The 12,535-nt window shown below is 33.8% G+C and overlaps 1 protein-coding gene across 9 annotated transcripts in view; it reads left to right on the top strand.

The window, feature by feature from the left end:
• The window catches only part of PICALM (phosphatidylinositol binding clathrin assembly protein), a 105,601-nt gene that overhangs the window by 45,184 nt on the left and 47,882 nt on the right, over positions 1-12,535 (top strand). For all 9 annotated transcript variants that reach the window (XM_039217035.1, XM_039217034.1, XM_039217033.1 and 6 more), the window contains exons 5-7: positions 7,500-7,593; positions 9,942-10,053; positions 11,567-11,673. In XM_039217035.1, the coding sequence (XP_039072966.1) occupies positions 7,500-7,593; positions 9,942-10,053; positions 11,567-11,673 (313 nt within the window). The remainder of the gene's footprint in view (positions 1-7,499; positions 7,594-9,941; positions 10,054-11,566; positions 11,674-12,535) is intronic.

The following is a 12,535-nucleotide window of genomic DNA, read 5'->3' as shown; positions in this document are numbered from 1 at the left end:
CTTAAGATTTAATATATCAAAAAAATTTATTATATCATGACTAGAACCTCAGTGAACTGTTTCAGTCTTGGAGAGGACTTTTGTAATAAATAGTACAGTTACATTTATAAGGTAGTAATTTTTTATGTTTATAAAACTAATACATTTTAAAAACTGAGGCAGGATAGCAACCTATATTATAACTTGTAGGAAACTTATAAGAAAATGTTACGGTTTTAGTATATGTAACTTGCTTTCTGTGTGTAAATAGAAATAAATATATGTATGAAGACCCATAGAAAATCACACAACAATTGGATTATATTATTTGAAGACTGCTTTCCTTCCCTCTTGTGTATTTTAGATATTATCAGTCTGTCCTCAAAGATCTCATCTTTTGAATGGCTGTAGCATTCTGTTCTAGATGAACATTTGATTTACTCTCATTTTTTATCTTTTTTCTTTAAAAATTTTTTAAAAATGTTTTATTTTTGAGAGAGACAGATAGAGACAGTGTGAGCAGGGGAGGTTCAGAGAGAGAGAGAGATACAGAATCCGAAGCAGGCTCCAGGCTCTGAGCTCACTGTCAGCACAGAGCCCGACACAGGGCTCAAACCCACAAACCCTGAGATCATGACCTGAGCCGAAGTTGGATGCTTAACTGACTGAGCCACCCAGGTGCCCCTCTCATTTTTTATCTTATAAAAGCAGTGTATCCTTTTGACCCTCCTTTTATATATTTGTATTTTTTAAAACTTTATTTTGAGAGAAAGAGTGCATACATATGGTAGAGGGGCAGAGGGAGAGAGAGAATCCCAAGCAGGCTCCACACTGTCAGCATGGAGCCCAGCACAGGGGTTAAATGCATGAACTTTGGGATCATGACCCAAGCCAAATCAAGTCGGATGCTTAACTGAGCCACCCATACTTCCCAATTATGTATCTGTATTCTTTTTTGTTTTGTTTTAATGTTTATTTGAGAGAGAGAGAAACGGCATGAGCAGGGCAGGGGCAGAGAGAGAGGGAGACACAGAATATGAAGTAGGCTCCAGGCTCTGGGCTGTCAGCACAGAGCCCCATGTGGGCCTCAAACCCATGAGCCTTGAGATCATGACCTGAGCTGAAGTTGGACACTTAACCAACTGAGCCACCTAGGTGCTCCTATGTATTTTTTTTTTTTTAATTTTTTAATGTTTTATTTATTTCTGAGAGAGAGAGACAGCGTGAGCAGGGGAGGGTCTAAGAGAAAGGGAGACACAGAATCTCAAGCAGGCTCCAGGCTCTGGGCTAGCTGTCAGCACAGTGTGAACAGGGGAGGGTCAGAGAGAGAGGGAGATAGAGAATCTGAAGCAAACTCCAGGCTCTGAGCGAGCTGTCAGTGCAGAGCCCGACATAGGGCTCGAACCCACAAACCATGAGACCATGACTGAGACCAAGTCGGACTCTTAACTGACTGAGCCCCCCAGGCGCCCCTATGTATTTGTTTTCTTAAGTGAAGTTTCATATAGAATAAAGTTTTAGAACTGATAGGTCAAGGGTGATACACAGTGAGGGTGATAGCACAAGGGTGATAAATTTAACATTTTAATATTAAATACCAAATTGCCTTTTCTAAAAGTTGTGCCAAATTATTGACTTAAATATAGTTATAAATATCTCGTTCACTGTGTTCTTCTTTCCTCCCGTAAAAGTATCTCATTAGATATTCATTTTACATTGATTGATTGAATAATTCAATAAATAGTGACACTGAGCTTCTTTCTGTCCTAAAATGCCATTCACACTTTGTTGCCTTTCAGTATCTTTTGCCCCCTTCCCATTAGGTATTTTATTCTTTCTTACTGTGTTGAATGTTAAGAGCTCATGGGCTATTTAAAGAAGTCTAGGTGTGAATTCTACCTTCACTCCAGTTAAAAGAAGAATTTTAGTAACATACTTTAGCCATACTTGCTGACTTTTTAAAAATAACTTTATTTTGAAATAATTTCACTTCCAGAAATACTGCAAGAATAATGTAGGTAACTCCTACATCCTTTACTCAGATTCAGCAGATTTTAACATTTTTTCACATTTGCTTAATCTCAGTGTGTGTATATACTTTTTTCTGAACCATTTGAGAGTGGATTACATACCTCATGCCTTTTTATAGTTTATATCCATTAATAGTTCAGTGCACATTCCTAAGAACAAGCATATATTTTTAATATATCCATCAATTTGCTAATTTTTTACATATCGCACATAAACTGATACTGTTTGTACAGGACAGTAAGTTAAATTAAGACTTCTTGAGGTTGAAGGGTTAGGAATTAATGTCATGGTACGCATAGACATGCCATTTGTACCATAGTAGTATGCTCTGGCACAGTTAGGAGCCTTGTCTCTGAATTATTTCATCTGTAAAATGGAAAACAGTGACTTGTCTACTAAAATTGTAGTAAGAATTAAGGGAAATATTGCATGTAATGCTTAGCACATGGCAAACACTCTAACAAGTAAGCTTTTTATGTATTGGGAAAATAAATTGTCATGATAAATACAAATATTTTCCCTCCTTTTTAAACAATGAAAGTTTTAAGATCTTATGCAATAAAAATTACAGTCTTTATTTTTATGACTTTTCTCTTTTTAAGGACACTCAGAATAAGCCTTTTTACCCCCAAAATGATCAGTTACCTATTCATGTTTTCATTGTATATATTTATGGATTCAGTATTTTATTTCTTAAGTCTTTGATTCATTTAGAATATATCTTGGTATAAAAAACTGAGGTGTAGATCAACTATAATTTTTAATAGGAATATAGGATATTAAAATGTTAAAATGAATTATTGCCCAGGAATGATTAAATAACTTTTTGCTTATACCTGATGCCTTCCTTTATAAAGCCCCTTTTTTGTTATTTGGCAAATACTTAGTAATTCTTCAAAAATTCACTCAAGCATCATTTCTTTGAGGAAACCTTTCTTTTTTGTTTTTAATTTTTTTAATGTTTATTTTTGAGAGAGAGAGAGCAAGAATGAGTGGGGGAGGGGCAGAGAGAGGGAGACAGAATCTGAATCAGGCCCCAGGCGACAAGCTGTCAGCACAGAGCCTGACACAGGGCTACAACCCATGAACCATAAGATCATGACATGAGGCGAAGTAGAATGCTTAACCGACTGAGCCACTCAGACGCCACAAAGGAAACCTTATTTCTTCTGTTAGATTTTATATAACACTGTCACTTCCATGAGGTCACCATGGCCTTACTCCTATTTGTATCTTCAGGACTTTCCACAGTGTCTAAACATAGTCATGATTAACAGGTTTTGAAAAGATAACTTAAATGGTTCTATGAAAAATGAATCCAGTAAGTTGCCTTTAGATTAATCTTTTCAGTTGGTTGTTAAACATCAATCCGCATATTTTCTGTTTAATATTCCATTTTTTCATAGTATTAAGTTGAATTATCTTGAAATCTAAATTGATTTGGTTCAAAGTATCAAGATACTGTTATGTAACAAGCAAAACAGAATAATCCAGGTATATTCTGTAAATAAGGACATGGATAACTAGCCTTTAATCCATTGCTTTTATATTTGAGAAGGAAGTATCTGCATTGTATTATAATGTGTTTAAGAAGTTATAAAACTTGTGTTCTTCATGGAATATGAATTGTGTATTTGGTGTGAATCATATTGAAGCATTTGGATTTGTGAATTATTTGAGTGTTTTGAAGTGTGATAAAAGCACTTGGTAACTGCTAAGATTTTTCTTAATTGAGAAATTTAAAGTTCTTTGGAAAGAAACGATGTGGAAGTTAGTGACAGAGGGGGAATCAAAATTGTCCCCATGGCTTCTGGTGCAAGTCACTGGGGAGATGCGCAGCTTTTATTGGGAAGATTTTGGAATGGAATAGGGTTGGGCATAATGGTAAAAAATTAGAGATTTAGTTTTGGAAATACCAGTTTTGTCATGCCTGTGATTTATACAAAGTGAGATACGAAGTAGACAATTGGACATAGTAACTTAGAACTTAAAAGTTCTGGTTTAGGAGTATAATACATCATTGGCACCTTTGTGGTTCTCTCTTGGGAATGACATATCCCCTGGGGGTAAATATAGAATGAGAAGAGAGAGCCCAGGAACACTTGAGATACACAACATTTATTTTAGAGGATGGATAGGGGATGAGTAGCCAAGAAAAGAAAGTGAAAGCGTGATAGTGAAGAAAATACTATGAGCAGTCTAGTTATATAATGTTAGACAAGTACCCATTGGAGAAGCAACATAGAATTTCTACATGACCTAAACTAGAGTAGTTTAACTTGAGTGTTAGGAGAGGAGACTATATTGCGATGAATTGAATAATGAATGAAAAGGGAGCATGGAACTCTTTTTGAGAGGTATACTTGGCTTTGTGAGACAAATGGTAGCTGAATGGGAATATGGATTTAGTGGAGTGTGTGTGTTTGAAGAATGGTGATAACAGAGACTTTGCTGGCATGTTCATGGGAATGGTCTAGTATAAAAGAAGAGATTAATCAGCAGCACTGTAGCTATTTGCCACATGTGGCTAGTTAAATTTAAATTGATTAAAGTGAAATAAAATAAAAAATTTATTTCTTCAGTTGCATCAGCCATATTTTGGATACTCAAGAGCTGCATGTGGCCAGTGGCTACCATGTAAATGGTGCAGATAATTGAACATTTAGACCATTGCAGATAGTTGGACAATGCTGAGAAAAAAGACAGCCAAAGAACTGTGACACAGTGGGATCCAGAGGACCTCTGTGAATGGTATTTATATTTCATAGAAAGAGATAGATTTCCTCCATTGAATGGGACCAGACCAGATAGATGTAGTTTTTGTTGGTGAGTTGACTAGAAAAATCTCTTTGTGTGATCTTCTATTTTTTTTTTATATTTTTATTTATTTCTAGGAGAGAGAGAGAGAGACAGCGGGAGCAGGGGAGGGTCAGAGAGAGAGGGAGACACAGACTCCGAAACAGTCTCCAGGCTCTGAGCTGGCAGTCAGCACAGAGCCCGATGCGGGGCTTGAACCCACAAACCGCGAGATTGTGACCTAAGTGAAAGTCGGACGCTTAACCGACTAAGCCACCCAGGCGCCCCATGATCTTCTATTTTTGAATGAAATATTTGGGAGTTATGAGCTGATAGTTTGTGTATTGGGTATGGGGAGGCAGGTAAGAAGGGGTGGGGGAATCAGGTTTGAAAGTACTTAGAGGAATTTACTGAGGAGGCTAAGAGGATTATTGGCAGTCCTGAGCCCCCAGTTTTAGATTGAGGATAATGAAATTTAGAGTTTTACCGGTTTGCTATATTGTGTGGTTTTCTTTACCAGCACTCATCTGCTTAGCCAGGATTATGAATTTGCCAAGTGACTGCAAGGGAAGAAGAGAGGTACAAGAGAGTTAAGAGTATTTGCAAGGTAATTATCACAGTGATAATCTGTGGAATTCTAAGCTAGATGAAGGAAGTAAAACTAAGAAGGGCCAATTAGAAGGGTAGTGGTAGAAGTTGAGACATTCAAGTTTATGATGAAGTCAAATAGTTTATGCCAAAGCAGCTGGAGGTTAAAGGGTTATTGTCATAGGTTAAGGTGTCTAAATTGTATCTTTTTTTCATTCTGGTGATGGGGTAGGGATAATGTGGTTTCTGGGGACAGGACATGATATGACCATAAGAATAGGGTCTCTAGTCAAGGGACTATGAGATTAAAATTTTGAATTGGTTGTTCATGTAGATGGTAAAATAACCAAGAAAAATTGAGCCAGTACTCAGGTCTTCTGTGATAAAGAGGAAATGACCAGCAGGTCAAAAATGACTTCAGCAAGGAGAGGAGGGAGAACTAAAAGGAAACTGATCAAATCAGAGTGAGGTGTATGAAAGGTAAAAAAATTGTTGTTAAGATCACGTGATGTCCTCATCCCAAACTACAGCAGCTGGTAGCAACCAGTGGAATACAGTACTTGAGGGGAAACAGGCATCTATGGGTTAACACTTACTGGGGAGAGTTGTTGGACTAAGGCTGGTAACAGTTGCCTACCTAAGGCCGTCCATTGTTTGTTCTTTAAACTCAATTTTGTCTTTGTCTGTTGTTGATTTTCATAGCCTAAATGTTTTTCTGGTATCTGGGGTTGTGATTGAAAGGGTAGTAGCTCAGAGTAGAGTGGCTGTTTATAGGTAAGTGTAAGTCATTTGTAAATTGGGGAAACCTATACATTTTTCAAAAGTGAGTTTTATTCTCACAAAGTGTTATTAAAAGCACTGTTTTAGAGCCTACATTAGGGTTTACATAATGACCCTACCACCTAGTAGTTCTCTGACCTTAGACCATCATATGATCTCACTGATCCTAGAACTTTGTCATCTGCAAAATGGAAAAAGTCTGTCTATAGGAGTTTTGCAAGCATTTGAAAAACATACATCAAGCCATGGAACCTGATTTTCACTGTACTTTAGCCACAGGTACCTCTTATCTAGTGTTTTTGGTACCACTGTTGTAAAATTCTAGTAGATTGGTACTGCTAATATTTTTTGTATCTATTTTTAGAAATACCCAAAGCTGTAAATCTTTATTTACTATTATTTTTTAAATTTTAAACAATGTCTTATTTTTGAGAGAGAGAGAGAGAGTGCTGACAGGAAAGAGGCAGAGAAAGAGAGAGACACAGAATCTAAAGCAGGCTCCAGGCTCTGGGCTATCAACGCAGAGCCTATCGGTGGGGTAGAACTCATGAGGCATGAGATCATGACCTGAGCTGAAGTTAGATGCTTAACGAACTGAGCCACCCAGGTGCCCCTAAAGCAATAAATATTTAAAGAAATCTTTTTTGGGAATTTTAACAGAATATTTTATTAAAAACCATTCCTCTTAAGTATCACATATTTTAATGGCTGGATTAAAATGATTTGGTAAAATTTAACTTTATTTTGTAATAAAACAGTTTTAGTTATAATATTCTAGCTTACAAGTCATTGCTGTTTGAGTCATGAATAAAATACCTTAAATAAAGTAGTGCTTACCAAGACTTGAGTTTAGTTGCTGGCTTCATGTCCCGTTTAGTGATTTGAGGCAAATGATTTTTCTTTCTTTCTCTCTTCTCTTCCCTTCTCTTCTCTTCTCTTCTCTTCTCTTCTCTTCTCTTCTCTTCTCTTCTCTTCTCTTCTCTCTTTTAAAAACTGTAGAACTGCCCTTTACATATGAGTGGTGTGAGGATCAGATGATTTCCTCACAGATGTGAAAAATACTCAATAAACCTGACTCTGTAATGTAAGCTTTTATTTCTCATATTTTTACCTTTTCTTTAGCCCCTTGATGTTGGACATACAGTATTTCCTGTTTTTGTTTCTTCTGTATGACTTTTGCTTGAAGTTTCGGGTTCAGTAATGACTTAAAAACATATGATGTTTCGTAGCAACTTGTTCTTTCTTTATTAAATAGAGAATCAGATGAGAGCTTAAAATGTAGATTTAATAACAAATTCAGTGCTTTTCCTTTTTTTCTGAAACAGGGCTGATGGTGTGATGAGAACAATGAACACAGAAAAACTCCTTAAAACTGTACCAATTATTCAAAATCAGATGGATGCCCTTCTTGATTTTAATGTAAGTTGATTGCACAAATGCTTTAAAAATTTTTAAGTTTAAAAAATACATATTATTATAATTGGTCCTAGAGTTTATTCTCAAGTTTTGATGGACTCTAGTTTTTTCACACTAATACCCTATTTGGCTAAAGATTTTCTATAAATGTGGTCCCAAATCAGATTACTTGGTATTTATATGATTTTTAAAGATTTACTCTGATTTCTTTGGTAGTGTTTTTCTAGTTCTAGAATTATAGAGTATACAAGCTAAAGAAAGTGAGGGAGAGGTGAAATAATTCACCTGAAAATATATTTTCATAAAGGTTTTTAGATTTCAAAAATGTATGAAGATTTTCTTTATGAATAACCAACTTAATATTTCACTTTTGTCTATATTGTAGGACTCAAGAGTATGACAGTTCTTAACAAATACAATGAAGTTCAAATCAATTTACAACAATTTGCTTTTATATATATATATATAGTTGTCAAAAAACATTGTGTTCCCTGGAATTTTTGTTTAATGTTCATTATTTAAAACGAGGTTGCCAGCTTTGTCGTTTGTTTGTAATATGTTAAGTATTAGCATTTTCAAGTCTGTTCTTTTTGGAGGCATCTATCTTTAGACATTTTATTTTAGAGCTTATAAGTGCGAGTTAGTGAATGACAATGACAATTTCATGCTGAAATAGACTTTTATAAAAATTTGTGCTATTAATTGGTAGTCTTTAAACTTCTTGAGGGCAGGGACCAGGTCTGCTTTTTCTCCGCTGTGTCCCCACCGTCCAGAGGTATGTGGCACATAGAGTGTGTGTGTTCAGGAAACAGTCAATGAATGAATTCTGTAGATGCTTCCATTTAGGACAGATGATCAAACTATAGACTGCTGCCTGTTTTTGGGTGTCTTATGAGTTAAGAATGATTTTTACATTTTTTATGGTTGAAATAATAAAATATTTTTAGAGATAAGGGATTGATGTAACTACTAAAGTTCATTTTGGTTTTAATTAGAGGTTTCAACCATGAAACTCTTTTCTCTTACTACAGTGTAAATACTTTATAAAATTATGTGTCCTCTAACCAATTTGACAATAAACTATTTGTAAAAAAAAAAAAAAAAAAAAATTATGTGTCCTTGTGGTGTATGTTTTCCTTCACTGTACGTAACAATCTTCCTACTGACAGAGATTAGTTTTTTTTTCTGATTTTTTAAATTCAGAAAATGAATTGGGGAAAAAACAGATGGGGGACACACTAAATACTGTGCATGTTAATGTGTGTATTACATATTTATAAACCTAATTCTATACATTTAATGCCTAGAAAAAGAATTTGGTGGATCAAAGGACATAATTAAAGTTTTTAATAAGTATTGCCAACTTACATTACAGAAGGCTTAAGCCTGGTCACTTGTCAACAGGTACCTGTTTTTCTTTGTCCTTGTTGGCATTGAATAATAGCTTGGTTTTGATTATTTTGGTACCTACTATTCTGGTGCTCAAGAAAGGATAGTTTAGTGATTTAATTTGATTTTTATATTTTAATTTACTTGATAAGTGAAGGTCTTTTCACGTTATTAACTGTAAGTATTTGTGAATTGTGTGTCATTTGCTTTATTAGGATTCTCTAGAGTTGAAATCAACCTTGTTAAGTATTTTACAAGTATTGACCAGTTTGTTGTTTACCATTCAACTTTGTGCTTATGTTTTTCTATACCTAAAAACAAGTTAATTGTCATGTAGTAATTTGTGTTTTCTAAAAAAAGAATGTTAAGTTAATTGGTTTATCTTTTTTATTCATTTCTTGAGATGAAACTAAAGGTATTTCTAGTATTCTTGATAGATAAATTGGTGCTGGTTTTTTTTTTTTTTTTACAGCATATTCATTAATAATATTGGTTCTTTATGTGTAAGGTACTGTGCTAAACTCTTTACAATCAGTGTATCATTTAATTCTCCCAGTTAACCATATGAAATAGAAATATAACTATTTTGAAGGTAACTTTGTTTATAATAGTGGGAAAAGGCTTATAAAAAAAAAAAAACATTTGTTCTGCCTAGCTTTGCTTGATGTCTTGGTGATGATTGCCTAGGAATATTGAAAGTTAGAGGGTATTTTTTTTCTTTAAGATTTATTTCTGAATTAAATTGAATGTTACAGAAGTTTTGTAGCTTTTACATAAATCTGAACTCTGACACATTTTTCCATTATTTGGCTATAACTTTGTAAGTAATAAATGTCTTTTTCTCTAAATATTTGAATATACCTAAAAATTTGAATTTACTGTATTTTAATTTGAAGAATGTTACTGTCATTTAAAACATAAGATTAGCTCATCTTTTTTTTTTTTTTCAAAACTTTCTCCAGGTTAATAGCAATGAACTTACAAACGGGGTAATAAATGCTGCCTTCATGCTCCTGTTCAAAGATGCTATTAGACTGTTTGCAGCATACAATGAAGGAATTATTAACCTGCTGGGTAAATATTATTGTAGCTTAGTAACATTTTATTTTTTTTATCTTGTGTCATATGGATAAATAATATTGTCTGAGTTGTTACTTAGAACTGCCTAACCACTCCTTGGGCTATTCATTGATTCTAACAGTTTATTTGGAGACAAGATTTTTATTTCTGATCATGCATGCTAAGAAATTAAGTATTTATTTTTACAACTAGACTGTTCAGCTGGATGAACTTTGTTTTTTAGATATATCTTTGTGTTTTTGTTTTTTTTTAAATTTTTTTTTTAATGTTTTATTTATTTCTAGGAGAGAGAGAGACAGCGTGAGCCGGGGAGGGTCAGAGAGAGAGGGAGTCACAGACTGAAACAGGCTCCAGGCTCTGAGCTGGCAGTCAGCACAGAGCCTGATGTGGGGCTCGAACCCACGAACCGCGAGATCATGACCTAAGCGAAAGTCGGACGCTTAACTGACTAAGCCACCCAGGCGCCCCATATCTTTGTGTTTTTTTTGTCAGTTTTATTATTTTTAGAAATACAAAGATACCTTTAAAATTAATTTGGAATTTTTTCTCTCCCAGAGGAATCTTACTTCCTCACAATTTATTCCATAAAGAATTTTAATTATAAAATTAATATTTTTTCTAAGCCTAATTTTAAAATTGATAATTATTAAATGGATTAAACATTTATTTTTTAGGATGTCTTTTGCTTTTGAGGTACTTTAGGAATGTATGTATTCAGTATAGAATGCACTTAATTTTGCCTGGAAATGATCATTATTTTCTATGGGATTTGGTTGGAGTAGATGAGTAACATGAGTAATAGTCTGCAAAGAGTGCCTAAGTATCAAGTCTCAGATGTCAAATGTGTTCACTCCAGTGTGTTTGTTTTCCCTCCCCTCCCCTCCCCACTTAAAAATAATAATAAATTTGCTTTTTATAGGCTTATTCACAAACTTATTTAGGGTTGCTTTAATCTGTGAAGATAGGGAAATTGAGCTTCTTTTTTTCACAAGTAATAAAATTGAAGGTTTTCTACATAGTTTTGGGAGTCAGTCACCCTATGATTAGTTATAAATTAAGCTCTTTATTGCTCTATATGTAATAAGTTTAAATATGCTTTCCAGGTGACCTTTGGACATGGTAAAGTTGCTGTATTTATTAATATGTTAATATATTATCAGTAAGTACTTAGAAGTAGGATATGTTAATATGTTATTAGTAAGAATATTTGGAATGGGGAAAAGTATAATGTGTTAACAAAAATAGGGAATTGTGAAGAAGAAATACCATAGAACAAACTAGTAGTATGAGTGAAGTCCAAGGATTTTTCTCTTTTTAATATAATAGCATCTCTGTATTAATTTGATTTAAATATCTCAGCTAATTTAAAGCTGATGTTTTTCCTATACGGTGAGTGTGTTCTCTGAGACACCTATATAATCTCTTTGAGGCTATTACTTAATTTTTCTCATTTTTGAATGCTCTCTTTTGATGTGAATAAAAGTATTTTTACATTTACCTTTGGCAGAAAAATATTTTGATATGAAAAAGAACCAGTGCAAAGAAGGTCTCGACATCTATAAGAAGTTCCTAACTAGGATGACAAGAATCTCAGAGTTTCTCAAAGTTGCAGAGGTAAATTGTCCTTAGATTGAGTAGGTCTCTTAACTTGCTATTTTTTGTCATTAAGTATAGATTTTAAAGAAAGAAGTCATCCAAATGAAAGATACATCTTAAATATAATAAAGTACATATTCAGTCATATCCATATATTGTATTGAGTTCTTCATTGTGGTATGAATATGATATGGTAATATAAGACATACCTTATATATTTAATTCAGTATTGAATATTGAAAGGCAATCTATTTTTAAATTGTTTATTTCTTTGTAAAATCAGGTAGGTGGCAAAGAGTGGTGCAATAGATTTTTGTGTTTGGCATTAGCCATGTAATATTTTAACATATTTATCCTATTATATGGTAGAGAATTTTCAGTGTGAGTACAAGTCTTTTTCCTCCAGTGAGACTTGAAACTAGAATCACATGATTCACGATGTTTTGTTCCCCTTAAGAAGTGAATTTAGTGTATTTTTTCATTTTCTTATTGACTTATTCAATTTATCATTGATTATGAAAACCATGAATGCAGGTTATATAGGACAATCTAATTTTATAAATCTGTTTAAACATAATTTTCTGAAATGGTCATAGAAGGCGTCATCTTGCTTGCACAGAGGCAACTCTCAAAGTGTTTTTGCTTGTTTTCCCTTCCTCTATCCTTAAGATAATTCTGGAAGATGACTATAATTTATCAATTATTATCAAAGTAGTTAATCTGAAACTAGCAAGTTGGTGATTCTAGCTCTGTTACCATAGTGATATTTTATTCTCTAGCAGATGAAATAGAACAGCATCATGAGACCTTATGAAGAAAAGAGCTTTATGTTAGCTATTCTATGAAATCTACTGAAGTTTATATTGGATTTAAAGTATCT

Source organism: Hyaena hyaena, unplaced genomic scaffold, assembly GCF_003009895.1.
Source record: "Hyaena hyaena isolate Hyena2069 unplaced genomic scaffold, ASM300989v1 scaffold_667, whole genome shotgun sequence".
Taxonomy (NCBI): domain Eukaryota; kingdom Metazoa; phylum Chordata; class Mammalia; order Carnivora; family Hyaenidae; genus Hyaena; species Hyaena hyaena.
The sequence above is the reverse complement of the archived record's forward strand: the minus strand, read 5'-3'. Positions and strand labels throughout refer to the sequence as shown.